The sequence below is a fragment of the Kockiozyma suomiensis genome (assembly GCF_038497685.1).
Source record: "Kockiozyma suomiensis strain NRRL Y-17356 unplaced genomic scaffold V2V93scaffold_2, whole genome shotgun sequence".
Classification (NCBI taxonomy): Eukaryota; Fungi; Ascomycota; class Lipomycetes; order Lipomycetales; family Lipomycetaceae; genus Kockiozyma; species Kockiozyma suomiensis.
In genome coordinates this window covers 412499-427317 of record NW_027117665.1, presented here as the reverse complement: position 1 = coordinate 427317, position 14819 = coordinate 412499, and the positions used below count along the sequence as shown (strand labels likewise).

Here is a 14819-nt window from a genome sequence, read left to right as displayed (position 1 = left end):
TTATATCCGAAGCTAGGCAAGGCAGGGCAGCACAGCAGCAGCCGCAGGTCTATTACCCAAATTCATTTACTAACTCGTTCTCTTTTTAATACAGACCTTTTGGAAAGGCATGCTCTCGACCTACACACATAACTCGTCGTCTGTTCCCACCGGTGCTTGCCAATTCCGGAATTCTCCGTCATCATCGTCCTCCCCAGCAACAACAGTCTCGTCTGCGGCAAGAGACATAATGGATACTCGTGACGCACAGTCGGCGCCCTTTGGCGCATACAGCGGTCACCCTTCGCAATCTCACACCCTTCCCTATGAGTCTACAGACGGTAGCCCCGCCCAGCGACAGCACTACATCCCCTCGGCGGCGGCTCAGTACGACCCCTCGGCCGACTCCTCGCAAAGACAGTACGCGCAGTCGGCATATATCGGCGGACGTCCGTCATACACCACTGATCCGCGTTACGCGTCCGACCAGCGTACCGCGGCGCATCCTAATGGATACGGTGATCCTTCTTCCGTCGCCGCACTTGGAGGATACCAAGGCTATCCGCCGCCTGCGACAGGTTCCTGGCGAGCGGAGTGGTATCCACCTCCCGCAAACTCTTATCCACCCAATACCGCCGCCGCGGCTGCCGCCATGGCTGCCGCCGGCGGTGCTCCGCCGATGGGCTCGCTCGGCGGCATGCGCGGCATTGGTGTGCCAAACACTCTGCACCATCGGTCGGGGATGGTCTCTTCGGCAGCGGCGGCGGCTGCCGCCGCTGGTGCCGGTGGTGCGCGTATGGGAGAGTTTGCGAGTAATACTGTATACTCGTTTGTGCCGTTACCAGGATCTACGCAGCAGAAGCGGCCGCGGCGACGATTTGAAGAGATTGAGCGGATTTACACGTGCGGATACAATGGTTGCGAGAAGGCGTACGGTACGCTCAACCATCTGAATGCCCATGTGACTATGCAGAATCATGGAGCGAAGCGGACGCCCGAAGAATTTAAAGAGACCCGCAAGAAATGGAAAGAGAAAAAGAAAGAGGAAGAAACACGCCGGAAGGCTGAACAAGATGCTAGACAACAGCAGCAACAGCAGCAACAACATCAACAACAGCAGCAACAACAGCAACAGCAGCAGCAGCAACAACAGCCATCGCAATCGCAGCCAAGCTCACAGACACATTCATTACCGTCTATTTCGCCGCCGGCAAACCAAAGTTCTGGGCCTGGTCATGCGCAGCAGTACGGATATGCTGATCCATATTATCAGTAGTTTCTAGTTTGTTGATTGAATTTAGTTTGATGCTTTTGGTTCTAATAAAATTTTTTTGTTTGTGTTCGAGGTCGTTCACGCATGTTGGGCTGGGCTATGGGGGCATATAGAAGGTGTGCGGATAAGCAAGTGTACATTAATTACGTACGGATAAGCAAGTGTACCATTAATTACGTATAGTTTGCATTCTCTTCTATTTGACGGTTTTATCTCTCTTTCTTCTTTTTCTTTTTCTTTTCTTTTCTTTTCTTTTCTTTTCGTTTCGTTTCTTTTCTTTTCTTTTCTTTTCTTTTCTTTTCTTTTCTTTTCTTTTCTTTTCTTTTCTTTTCTTTTCTTTTCTTTTCTTTTCTTTTCTTTTCTTCATTATTTCTTCTGTTCAACTGTTTTGTGTGCTACGAATTTGTTACTTGAAGGAGGGAAGCTGTAGATTATGAGAGTTGTGTAATGATAATCAGTAAAGTTTCTTCTTTTCTGTTCGGTTTTACGCTGCTATTAAATTATGAATATATTGTTAGCTATATAGGATAGTATTATTGGATACAATATGATACATTATATAATAGCGGGTTCTGATATTGAATTTGACTGACGGAAACTGAAAAACCGAAAAATCAAGTAAGCGGAGGAATTGACAGCTTTGTTGCACTAAAAAGTCAGACCGGACGAGGCTTGGCTGGTTAGAGCGCAGCCATTTGTGGCTGTGGCTGTGGTTTAAAGAAGAGAACTCGACAGAAATAATGTGATGAGAGCATGCAAGTAAATTAATCGGTAAACTATGATGATTTATTCTTTATTAATGCAGACAGGAATTTAGACAGGGGGGGAATAATTTTTACTACATAAATCAGATCTGAAAAAACGGTGAAATAGAAGAATTCTGAAATAGAACGGAAAAGGGAAAAGAGGCCCAGAAGAATAAAATGCGTGCTTCCGGGCGCAACGCATTTCCGCAACTCGATGACGGAATTCCCCAGATGAAAATACTAGCAAAATCCAACACGCGCAGCAAAAAATACGTATGATTTTAAGATATGGGGGAATTCACTTTTCAATACAAATTAGACTTAACAATAAATTGAAAATTAGTATCTAAACAGAAGCAAGGCACTGTCAAAAAAGAGATACCGTAGATACAAATATGAGCTAGCGAAGCGAAGCAGCAATATTCGACACACTTGGCTGTCTTTAAACTTTTGTCGACTCGGGTATACCGTACTTTCGAAGTTTTAGACTACGAAAGTACTATTTGTTTTTTCTGTTTTTTTGTCACTCTTAGTCAGATGTGGAATCGTTTAATAAATTTGCTAAAAGCATTTATCAGTGATTGCGATTTGCATAAAATATTGTAAAAGTAAGGTGAGTAAAAGGGGTAAAGTGGGGTTAATATGTTGAATCTAAGGTGACTCTGACTCTGCTTTCAGCTTCTCTTGGACGCTGCTTCAACAGATGTTCATCAACTTGCATTTTAAACAGTATGATTTCATTGCATAATACAATATACTATTATATCTCTCATTTTATATGAGCCAAGGGTGGAATAGAAGAATTTTAATCGTACCAAATGAGCGAGCAGCCATGTTCGGAACTGCTCGGAACTGCGCTGTATTGCAATGAGACAGCAAGAATTGAAAGATCAACTAATATAGTCTCTAGCCTCTTCGTCTATATTCTTTGTTATCTTCTATTATAGAACACCATAAACTATTATGCTGTGTTGCTTGAAATACTGGCATAATCCTGCTGCTGATACTCTATACTCGCAATCTCAGCCCACGCTATATCGCAAGCCTGCTCTCCTTACAATCCACCTCGGACTTTTTCTAAATATATCTTCAGCATCTAGCGTCATATCTTTGAAAAATAATGCAATCAGTAGCTGTAGCAGCAGCAGCAGCGTCTAAGGTGACAGCACAAACCCCTCCCTTGCAACACTGCGTCATGCGCTTCGCCCTCTCAGTTCTCTTTTTTTCTCGTTTAGTCAATAGTGTCCGCAGAGCGCCCGCCGATCAAGTGTCCAGATATGCTCGCTGTCCTGTTCTCATGAGTCTTCACAGGCTTGCATGTGAGCATCCCAGACGAGTTAAGTGCGGGTGGCGGTCTCCGTGAGTGGTTATTTTTTGTTGCTGCTTATGCTGGGGTCTGTTTTTATCTGCCTAGTGGAACTTTGATTAGTTGTGAGGACAACATTCTGATATTCTCGAATTTAATAGTTCGCCTGTCTTTGCTTTCGCTGTCTTTGCTTTCGATGGGTTTAATCATCGAGATTTGAATTTAATATTGATTAGTTTTTTTGTGTTGTTTGTAACTTGTACGACTTGGAACGGTTAAAACGGAAAAGACATAAAAGAGGTTAGAGAATTAAAAGTTAACTTGAACTAGATAGCGATACCGATAAGTCTGTTTTTGCTGCTGCAGCAACTCTCTACATGCTCTCATTTTGTGGTTCAATGATAAATTCTGGATGTACAATGCCCTGATGAGCAAATAGCCAACAGCAAGTAAATCACAAAAAAAAAAAAAGAAGAATCAAGAGGGCAAAGAAAAAAAGCTGAAATGTCTGCTCTCATTTCGTGGACCCGACGTATCCGCCCCGTCCAGTTGGACAAGCGGCTGGACCACCGAATACCAAGAAAGCAACCCCATCGCCAATCTCTTTGTTCTTTGCGATTACCTTTTGAAAATCTCTGAAAATCTGTATGGAAGAAATGAGATAAGAGCAAGATTACTGCTTTTTTTTTTATAAAGAGGGATGGGAAAGCACAGCAAGGGAATTCTCAAGTAAACAGTAGGAACTTTCGCGCAGTTCCGGACATATCTTTCATTGTCTGCTTCCGATTGAACGCTGAGTTCTTATTTTGCAATCCGAGGGTATTAATCCATGACGGAATTCTACAAGTGAATTGCGCAGATGATTAAAACTCGGAATAGGAGAACTGATCGGTGAAGAGTATCAATGAGAGGAGCATCTTAATTCCGGACAGGTCAAGCTTTGATCACAAAGTAGAGTACAAACAGTACACCTGCGCTTGTTAATTATAAACTTTAGAATATATTCATACTAGTCAAATATATATATATATATATATATATCTTAAGGTTCGACAATAAGATTCTTGTGTGGCCGAATTCAGACTTGCTTTGAAGAGATCAGGACAATCAGCTCTTACGCGGCTGGTCTCATTTATTTCCAGCTGCCTGGTTTGTTTGCTACATTAATTAGAACATCAAGAAGAGTAATTAGCTCTTCATCTGTTTCTATAAAATAACTTATATGAGTTGTAATATGATCACTTGTAGTATGCAGTTGCTAATACTGACACGACAAATAAGTGAATATATTACCAAAGGCATAAATAGTGAACAAAAATACAAGCAACTCCTATTACCAAGCGCTCTTTCAACCATTACGAACACTATAAAGCAGGGGATAAGAGACTTTTGATCGCAGTTGAGTTTCACTGCTAATTTAATCAGAATGTCATATAAAATTATAAATATCCATACTATTTTATCAAATTTGAAGCACAGACATATCGATTGACTTTTGATTATTCTACCAACGTAACAGTCTTTAATTTGTTGCGAAAACTAATAATCAATTACAGTTATCAGAAAAAAAGATCAATAAAAAGATTCGCGATAGTAAGATTGAGTATTTGAAAATCAAAAACCGCGAATTATTCCAATCATTCGCTCTTTCCAATATTCTCCGCATTTCGTATTACTACTACAACCTTTTATTTCTACTAAATAATATGTAATTATTCTAAACAGAAATCAATCTCTACGCACGACGATATAATACCACTCTTGTCTCACCCGACAACTAAACATCCACCAATTGTCTTTAGTTTCAAACTCTGTTTGTGCATCCCACATATTTATTCTGGCCTAGTTCCTCTGATCGTCGCGCGGCCGCACTCGACATGCGTTTTTTGCCCTAGACTTGTTCCCCTTCCTATATCTTTGAGCCGCAGTACCGGCCGCACCAGTAAGCAATCCTCTGGTTTTCGCGTAACTATGCCAGCCTCCTCCTTTCTCCTATTTATATAATCTTGCATTGTACTTTTGACTATTTGTATTTATTTACTAGATACCACACGAGTCTCTTTAATACATTGCATCTTCGCTGCCATTCACAATCACATCATTCACCTTCAAAATCATGCGCGTGAGCTGCGTGGCCAGTAGCAACTGTTGCTTCTTACCAATCAACGGATCAATCACAAAGAGCTCCTTCATATCATTACTGCCACTGCTCAGACAATCAATACCCAATCGACTACTATTCTCCTTAACCTGTCGCGCCTTGACGCTCGCTAATGCCTCAATCGCATTCAAGCCAGAGTTTTCCGCAAGCGCCATCGGCACCGCATCGAGCGCAGTAGCAAATGCGCGCATCGCGTACTGATCAATTCCTTGGTGCTTGTCAGCTTCGTCCGACACTTTAAGCGAGCAAGTTACTTCGGCTGCGCCGCCGCCGTAGACGACACGGTTGTCGCGAACAAGGTTGCGGACTACGCATAGGGCATCGTGGAGTGCGCGTTTGGCCTCATCAATGATCTAGAAAATATCAAGTTAGTCCAATAAATATATAGAGAGTTATGATAAGAAGAAAAAAGGAGATATACCATCTTGTTACTTCCACGCACGAAGACAGTCACAGCGCGCGTATTGGCGCACTCTTCAATAACAAGCATACGGTCACGCGTAGTACCAAATGTCATCTCTCTAACCAAACCAGCATGACCGAGCTTGCTTGCCGTTAAATCCTCAAATCGCGGCACGATCCGGCCGTTTGTAGCAATTGCAATTAGCTCAAGTTCAGGACCACCCACCCAGCGTACAGCAGGTAACTCATTCTGCAACAGTAAATGATTTGCCTCGTCATCGAATCCCCATTGACAAATGACTAGACTCGCACCGGTATCCTTAACCTGCTTAATCATCTCCATAAACTTCTCGCGCTCGTAGCTCTGTAATTTCTTAAACTCTTCCACAGTAGTAATGTCAAGTTTATGCTTCGTCTTGGGCTTTGGCGGTTCAAACGGACAAGTCAGAATCGCAATCTTGGCATCATGTACAATCCGCGGCATTTGCGGGTGCGACATATCCTTGTCAATAACGACGCCCTTCACCAGCGTAGTATCGGCCAGCGTACCACCAACTTTGCCATCAACCTTGATGAGTTCAAAGTCAACGTCTTTGCGCTCAAGATCGGCGACGCTAATAATTGCGTCGACGGCGATATTTGCGAATCTGTCGTGCGCTTTTGAAACACTTTTTGATAATGCGCTATTAGCATCTTGACAAAGGAAACAAAGCAGAAGAAATAGAAATAAAGAGAAAATCAACATACATTTTGCTGCCCAAAGAAGTCCTGGCTGCTTTTAGCAGGTTAGTTCGGTCATCTAAGCTGAACTCAACCGTATCGGCAATCTCATCCAAATGAGCCACTGCGATCTTGCACGCCTTGTCGAATCCGTCGGCAATCCTAATAGGATGAATTCCTGTCCTCATGATTAGCTTTCATTTACAAATAAAAAAGAGAGGTGCGCATTAAACACACCTTTATCGATTAACTCAGCGGCTTGCTCGAGCATCGCACCCGCGAGGACAACAACGCCAGTAGTACCATCGCCAATTTCGTCATCTTGCGATTTCGATCTACACATATATCAATACCGGCATCTTCAGTAAATCTAACGAAAAAAAAATAATTCATACAATTGAACTAAAAGTTTTGCAATCTGATTGTCGACTTGCATCTGTCCGAGGATAGTAGCGCCGTCGTTGGTGATTGTAATATCTCCATCAGGAGAAATGAGAATCTTGTCGAGACCTGTTACCAAGCAATTAGTGTCTCTTGTTATCAGAGTCAGATATATAGCGGAAATAAACCGTCGCTTACCTCTCGGTCCAAGCGAAGTCTTGATGATATCGGCGACTGTCCGCGCTGCTAATATATGTGACTACAAAGAACAGTTAGACACAAAAGACTACAAGAGATCCGTCGATAAATATATACCTTGACAGCATCAATTCCATGAGCCCTTTTTGCAAACGATTAGTGTCTTTGATTAAGCGATGTTATGAGATTAGCTGGTTACCTCTTCTTCTTTCCTTGACTACACGCGAAAGGATCATGTTAGCAAAGCGCCCTTGATTCAACTTAGATATACATACTCTCTAACAATGATGAACGGTCGGCCCATCTCGTCTTGGGCGACGATCGCATTCGACATATCAAGAGACATTGTGAAATGCGGAGTGTGAGGATGGTTGGCGACAAAAGGTGTTAAGGAGAGGATATGATTGAAACCAAGACGCGTCGCGAAAGAGGAAAAAAAATATTCTGGAAGCAACTGTGCGTAAGTGCTGAGATACACGTAGCACGTGCTGCTAAATACGTACGCGCCAATCGACATGTCCCGCCGCAGCCCGTCTCGGCTTACTCATACACGAGCACCTTTCTTTCTCTCATCTCTGTATTGCTCGTCCTTAATTCGTTGCGCTGGGTCGTATAGACTTCCGTCTGTCTGGGCAAGTCTAGATATAGCTAGGTGATTTTGCGTGAGTAAATGACGCCCCCCCGCGCACGCCTGTTGCTCGACGAGCAGCAGCATCAGCACTCTCCTACGTCACCAGGCAACTCTCTCCAGCGTTCAAATCGCCAGCAACCTTCACGTCGACCGATATCAGTAGCGGTATCCTCATCGGAGTCCTCGGCTTCTCTTCACTCTGTTCCCGTGTCCTCGGGCAGACACTCGAGTTCCGGCCTGTCGAGTTTCTCGTATTCTTCCACCGGCTCAAAGTCCTCAGTTGATCTAAACTCCATCTCGCGCAGCAATATGCCAACCTCGAATTCTTCATCGTCTATCAAATCCCCTGCAGAATCCAGTCGTGACTACGATGCTGCCTGCGATTCGTCTTCGTCTGGTCGTAAGAGCTCTGGTGGCTCGTCTTTCATGGGTGGCCTCTTCCACATAGGACGCAAAACTAAACGAGACGACGGCAGTGTTTCGCCGGCAAAAACGATTTCGGCCTCGTCATTGCGCGGAAGTGCATCGTCATCTAGTAGCCATAGTACGCCAACCAGCTCAAATATCTACTCGAGCAATAATTACAGTGACACTCATCTCATCAATACCCGAATTAATCATACCCGCGACCCGCTACCGTCGGCTGCCGCTGCCACCGTCGCAAATGCCAACTCTTCTAGTGCTACTCAGTCAAGCTCTTTGGGATCACATTTGTCTGCAGCAAAGTCGACGGCTGCCCTGCTGCAGCCTCATACTCAGTCACAAGGACAGACGCAGCAGTCTTCGCCGAAACAGGCCCCTCATGCACAATTTCAGGAACGCCAGGTACGTTCTGGACCGGTTAATTCAACTCGAGCAGACTCTGTATCTCTTCAGCAGCAGCAACCTCAGCAACATGTGTTACCGGCCGTGCCACCGAAGGAATCGCCTTCTACACAGACGAAGAGCAGTACCTCGCCAAAGCCAGATTCAGTATCTTTGGCTTCCCATTCACTAGACCATGGACGCAAAATTCTAGTTTTCTGTACCCTGGATCATGAAAATTTCAAACTTATTAATGTTTCGGCTTGTGAGAACGCGGAGGCGATTCGCACTATTGTTTCTGAGAGGATGAATATCGACAGTGCATCTGTCCAGTTTTATCTTACCGAGCTTGGAGAATCCGAAATAGGTGTGCTTTGAATATTATTTTTGTACATGGACTTAGAGAGTGCTCATATTTAATTTAGGTGATCCGTTGGTTGACGAAGACCTTTTGGGACATTGTAAAAAAGGCGATAGCAGAGGTACCGCGAAATTCTATCTACGACCTTCCCGCCAGCACCACAAATCCGCCCCAGATATTTTGAAAACTTCCTCCTCAGCAACAGCAAACCACAAGGCAATGCATGTGCCTATTCCGGTTTCTCAGTCAGCTTCGACATGGCGCCAGCCCGGAACGCAGCTACGAATCAATACAGGTTTTGCTGGTGGTCATAAGTTGACTGAAGTAACCCAGCGTGAGGACCAGCAGCGCGAAGAAGAGCGGCGCAAGTCCTCGGAAACTGACCAGCAGGCTTTCAAAGTGCTTCAGAAGCCGCGGCCGCATGTTGATTTCAATCAGGGCCGCGATTCGCCTTTTGAATCTACGGCGACTACGTCTATTAGCGATACTCGCGCCTTGACCGCGCTGCGCAAACCACCCCCGCCACCAGAAGGACGCCAATCGTCGATTTCTCGACGCCAATCGACATTTATCCAACCTGATCGCAAAGACAGTCTTCCTCAGACGGCAGCGCGCAGACCGAGCATGACTCCCTCAGAGCATGGCACAAGCCGCGCGTCGGAGCTCAAGCGGTCAGCGAACATGATTTCGATCTCACCACATACTATCGCACCAGTCTCTTCAGATTCGCAGTTTTCACCGTGGAAGCCAGGATACGAGTATCCTCGGGTGGCTAAAACTTATAATGTTCCGCGCAAGTCGTTGCCAAATGGTGATATTGCTAAAAAATCGTTTGAGGAGTTACGGCGAAGCGATAGCGCTCCTGACGATATCCCGCCTCCATCGCCGAGCTCTAGAGGGACTGATGATTCTTTGAAGCAGCAGGAGGGAAACGTGGCACCGAAGCAGCGGCTTCAAGATGAAGATCCGTTGGTGAAGTATGGCGCGGTAATTAACAGAAAGGAGTCCTTTGTTGAGAATAACATCTCGTTTGATGACGCACCTTTCCCGTCCTTTGATGATGACGATGATGGAAGCAGCGACGATGACGGTGGTCTCTGGGCCTTGAAACCGCCGTCTTCCGTGACCTCGCCTGTTATCAACACTTTCTCTTCAGACAGATCGATGCCGACGCAGCTATTGGCTGACTCTTTGACCGGATCTACGGACTCAAGCACCCAAAGCTTCAATAGTAAGACCAAGCGGCCTGTGCTACATGTGCAGATCACGGAAGCAGGTGCCGACGCTGCATCCGCGCGGCGCGCTGAGCCGTCTGTTAATGAGATGTCAGCAATAACAGAACGCACAGAATCTATGTCGACCGACAATCTTTCGGCCAAAGAAGCCACTAGCGCGACTAGCGCGACTACTCCTACATCTGCTCTGGGAGAATTACCGACTGCTAGCGATTTTGGTAATTCGCGCATGAACAAACGTTCTCCTAACTTGTTGCGATCGACAGAAGATAATGCCGGGTCCCCTGATTTATATAAGAATCTTGCTGCATCCTCTGGCGGAGACGGGTGGGCTGTGCGTCCACCTGCAGAGGTCGTGTATCAAAATCTTGAAAAGTATTTCCCAAATACGGATCTCGATAAACCGATTATTGACGACACGCCTCTGTATTCTCCAAACTCGCCGCTATTAGAGACTAGCGTGACAAGCGCCTCTCCGTCCACACCGCTAACCACCACGACTGCAAGCTCTAGCGCAACTAAACACAATAGCTCAGAAACCAAGACGGGCGAGATCAAGAATGCTTCGCCAGATTCCGTTCCCCGCGTTTTGCTCGAAGATAACCCGACGGCCGTACGAGGCGGCGCAAACATTGACCGCACGTTCTCATTTAAGTCTTCGACATGTGATGGCGAAGCGGTCGAGAAACTCGACGTCGAGCCAACTATTGTCGCAGCTGCCGCCGCAGCCGTTGCTGCTGCTTCTGCACCTAAATTGCCTTCGCAGCATCTACTTCCAGGAGGAGCGGCGGTTAAGACTTCGCGACCGATTGGCCGTAGTCCACGAATGAAGTCTATTCGAATCGTTGCGAAGGAAGCGAATGATGCTAGACGTAGTCATTCTAAGGGCGTTGACTCGACCAGTCTCGGCGATTCAAAGATTTTGCGGCGCAAGAGCACAAAGATGTGGGGACAGAAAGTGGTTGAGGTAACTCCAGGACAGATCAAGAAAGGTCACCTGTCTATTAGAGGACGTGGTCGCAATCGTATGTACTTCTTTTTTTGTGCAACAAATGCATTGTATATGTGCTAAAATATTTTCCCGCAGAACAATTCAACTGGGTGAAGGGTGAACTCATCGGAAAAGGTACATTTGGTTGTGTATACCTCGCTTTGAACGCCACTACCGGTGAGATGATAGCTGTCAAACAAGTCCATGTTCCACAAACGGCTAGTGATAGGAATAGCTCTAAGCAGCAAGAAGTGGTGATGGCGCTCAATGCTGAGATCGAAACGATGAAAGATTTGGATCATCTTAACATCGTGCAGTATCTAGGCTATGAGGCACTTACGGATGTCTGTAGCCTATTTTTGGAGTATGTTCCCGGTGGATCGATCAGTACTTGTTTGAGAAAGCATGGACGATTTGATGTTCCTGTCGTCCATTCGTTGACGAGACAGGTGGTCGATGGTCTGGCGTATTTGCACTCAAAAGGAATTCTACATCGCGATCTAAAATCTGACAATCTTCTGCTTGACTTGGACGGCGTTGTCAAAATATCGGATTTTGGAATCTCGAAACGAAGTCAGAATATCTACTCTAACGACGCTGAAATGTCAATGCAAGGAACTATTTTTTGGATGGCACCCGAAGTCATCCACAGCTTTGTACACAACGAAAACGAAGGATACAAGAAGCAAGGTTATAGTGCCAAAGTTGATATATGGTCTCTTGGCTGTGTTGTGCTCGAGATGTTTGCCGGTAGGCGACCATGGTCTAATGACGAGGCTATTGGCGCAATGTATAAACTTGGAAACGCAAAACTCGCACCTCCCATTCCTGAAGATACGGTCGAGTACGTTCAGAAAGACGGGAAGGAATTTTTAGACCAATGTTTTATTACTGATCCAGACAAACGGCCTACGGCCCAAGTGTTGCTGGATTCCAAATTTTGTATTCCTGATCCTACGTTCAATTTCGCGGATACGAATTTGGCGAAATTGATCAGTACTAATGATAAACGGGAGCAGTCGCAGTTTACCGCTAAATAGAAATTTTTTCATTCGTTCGTCAAGATTTTGAAAAAGATTTAGATTACATGGATAAGGTTAGTGTATATTAGGGTGTTTGCGGTTTTTTTTTGTTGTGGAGAATAATGGACTTCTAGTGAGGTTAAATGGTCTGAATGTTACATAATTTATTCCGATTATTTTTCTCTATATTACACGGCGAAATCTACTCATCTTCATCGTCATCACTGTAGTCTCTTCTACGCTTCAAGTCTCTGCGCTGGCTAGCAGCGTCTGGATCTTCATCGTCATCATCCAGAAGATCGTCTTCGCCATCTTCTTCATCCTCAGAGTCCTCTTCATCAGAATCTTTCCTCCGTTTCTTGTACTTGTCTGCACCCGACTTTTTGACTTTGCGCAGCCTCTCTGCGCGCTCTTCTTCCTCATCATCATCCGACACCACGAAATCATCCTTCTCGTAGATATCGGCGGATCCACCATATCCCATTCCGTCGTCATCCTCGTCATACCTTCCGCCCCTACCACTGCCACCCGCAGCGCCATGACCAACACCGGCGCCAAGTTCACGGTCATAGTTCGACCGCGACTCGCGTGATCTGCGTTTATTCTCCAGTTTCTTACGCGCGCGAAGTTTGTTCTCCTCGGCCTTTTCGGCCTCGCGCTTGACTTTCTCGGGATCTTCGGTGGTGATTATATCGTTAATGTACCGAGTCTTGACTTGTCCTCTAGCAAGCGCATTCGACATTCTCAGATGAGTTTGCGAGGTAGTGGATGAGGGAGTCATGTTTAACAATTTTGATATTTTTGTTTGAAATTGGACTATTTCTTGCTCGTTGTGTGAAACAGCGAGGTACGTGTCATTGATTGGTGTCTCTTGAATGTCAAAGATTTCACCTCCTAGCTTTAGCGAGTAGCTGCCGTTTGACCAGCGAATGATGCGGGCGTTTGATTCGATTTTCTAGATTACAAACTACAATTAGCAAAATAACAAAACATAGTTAGAAAAATAATAGTAAACTTACGTTATTTCCGTTCTCATCCTTAACATATCGCCAGCGAATCATGTTTTGTACTTCGGCACGCAACTGACGTCTCGATTCATCAGTACCTTCACCCTTGGCCTTCTCAATATTCTCGGCGGTCTCGAGATAGGTTTCAGCGTCAAAGACGATGGGATCGATGTTTAAAAAATTAGGAATTCGAGCAATATTCAACTCCTTGGGAGGTTTGTGAGTTGGAAGGTATCGCGGCATTGTGATTTCCATTTCCTGCATTTCGACTTCTTCCATTTCTTCTTCTTCCTCTTCTTCTTCCTCATTCTCTTGCATTTGCGATTCATAGCGATTGTAGTATCTAACAAAAGTTGAATGATCAGCCATCTAATATTGTAAAATTAACTAACTCATTTGGATTCTTATAAAACTTACCCATTCTCCTCCTCATCAGAGCCAGCTCCGCCAAAAATATCATCCTCATCTTCTTCATCGCCGCCAACACGAGAAGATCCTCTTCGCACGGGCTCTGCATCCTCCATTTCTACATCACTCGCCCCATTCTCACCATCATTTGAAATCCCATCGCCATTTTTAATCTCGTCATCGTCATTGACTGCAGATCCTGCTGCGGAGTCCTCGTCTTCGTCAAAAAGTCCACTGAGATCCTCTTGTTGTCGTTTCTTTTGCTGCGTAGATTGTTTCCGAGACGGGCGATCTGAGTCTCCGCTCAGGCTGCCATCATCAGAGTGTGCAATCGGTGTTCCGGAGTCAGACATGGCTGTGAATGGGATCCCAACGATCTGCTTGCTACGTGAAGTTGTGCAGATACACCAAATACCTCGAGATGCCTCATCGCTGCATAGTACTTGTTGACATATAACCCTAATACAACGTAGTTAATGCGAGGGTCTTGTGTCATACTGAAGCTGGGGCCAATGAGCACGACGGGAACTAAAGTTATGCGACCGAGGCGACGTGTAGAAAAAACAGTAACTGACAAAAGACGCCAATTTGCTTTCGTTTGCCGCTGTCCCTTTGTTTATCGATCAGTGATATAATCAGCCTGTGTCAAATCAATTTCCTACTAGTATCTCTGTTCTGGCAGTTTTTAGTTTTACGCTAGATTGCCTAGGATACGCCAGAATCAGCCTTCCGAGAAGTGTTAGACTGCTATTTGACGCAGGCTTTTGCGTCACAAAATTTCCGCAGTTCCTGGACCACTGCTTTATAGACCGTCTAATTATCTGATACTCACTGCATTGTTTTGGATAAACTACATAGCATTCGTGATGCGTCTCAATAACGCTACTCGGACACGTCTTACGACTTCACTTTTCTCAACCACATTCTTCATCGCAGTTTTCACCGTCGCGGCTCCACATTTCTTACCTTGCCCTGCGACCCGGAACCCTGTGGGTATGGACTCGGGAGATATTCGAGTTGAAAACCAAAAAGTTGTTCTTGCTCGGAGAACAAGAAGGCAGGAGCAGGTTATCGAACGTGATTAGTAGCAAAATCACCGAATGAACAATAAAGTATTTGCAAAGCCGAGTATCAGATAGTGTATATATTTCTGGTCCAAAGGATGCCATATTGCAAGATTGATTCGGGTAACTA

The 14819-nt window shown here is 45.1% G+C and overlaps 4 protein-coding genes across 4 annotated transcripts; 2 read left to right on the top strand and 2 right to left on the bottom strand.

Annotated features, from left to right (window-relative positions):
- Nucleotides 1-109: 109 nt before the first annotated feature.
- On the top strand, nt 110-1255 carry V2V93DRAFT_389857 (uncharacterized protein; the record flags this gene model as incomplete). Its single annotated transcript, XM_066912373.1, has 2 exons — nt 110-689; nt 738-1255. 2 exons carry the CDS (start codon nt 110-112, stop codon nt 1253-1255), a joined length of 1098 nt encoding a protein of 365 aa, XP_066767832.1.
- Nucleotides 1256-5309: 4054 nt separating this feature from the next.
- Nucleotides 5310-7665, bottom strand: V2V93DRAFT_363980 (chaperonin Cpn60/TCP-1 family). Its single transcript, XM_066908745.1, has 9 exons — nt 7442-7665; nt 7366-7383; nt 7284-7308; nt 7167-7227; nt 6983-7097; nt 6825-6922; nt 6615-6765; nt 5887-6535; nt 5310-5818 (listed from the first exon to the last, which is right to left on the bottom strand). Exons 1-9 carry the CDS (start codon nt 7510-7512, stop codon nt 5366-5368), a joined length of 1641 nt encoding a protein of 546 aa, XP_066767831.1. The 5' UTR covers nt 7513-7665; the 3' UTR covers nt 5310-5365.
- Nucleotides 7587-12584, top strand: V2V93DRAFT_363978 (uncharacterized protein; the record flags this gene model as incomplete). The annotated part of the gene is made up of 4 exons (XM_066908744.1): nt 7587-7610; nt 7670-8968; nt 9027-11222; nt 11285-12584. Coding segments are annotated over exons 2-4 (4268 nt in total), but the record flags the coding sequence as incomplete, so codon positions are not given.
- On the bottom strand, nt 12350-14038 carry V2V93DRAFT_363977 (Leo1-like protein-domain-containing protein). The gene is made up of 3 exons (XM_066908743.1): nt 13635-14038; nt 13230-13560; nt 12350-13165 (listed from the first exon to the last, which is right to left on the bottom strand). The coding sequence occupies exons 1-3, from the start codon at nt 13976-13978 to the stop codon at nt 12413-12415; spliced, it is 1428 nt and encodes a 475-aa protein (XP_066767829.1). The 5' UTR covers nt 13979-14038; the 3' UTR covers nt 12350-12412.
- Nucleotides 14039-14819: the final 781 nt, after the last annotated feature.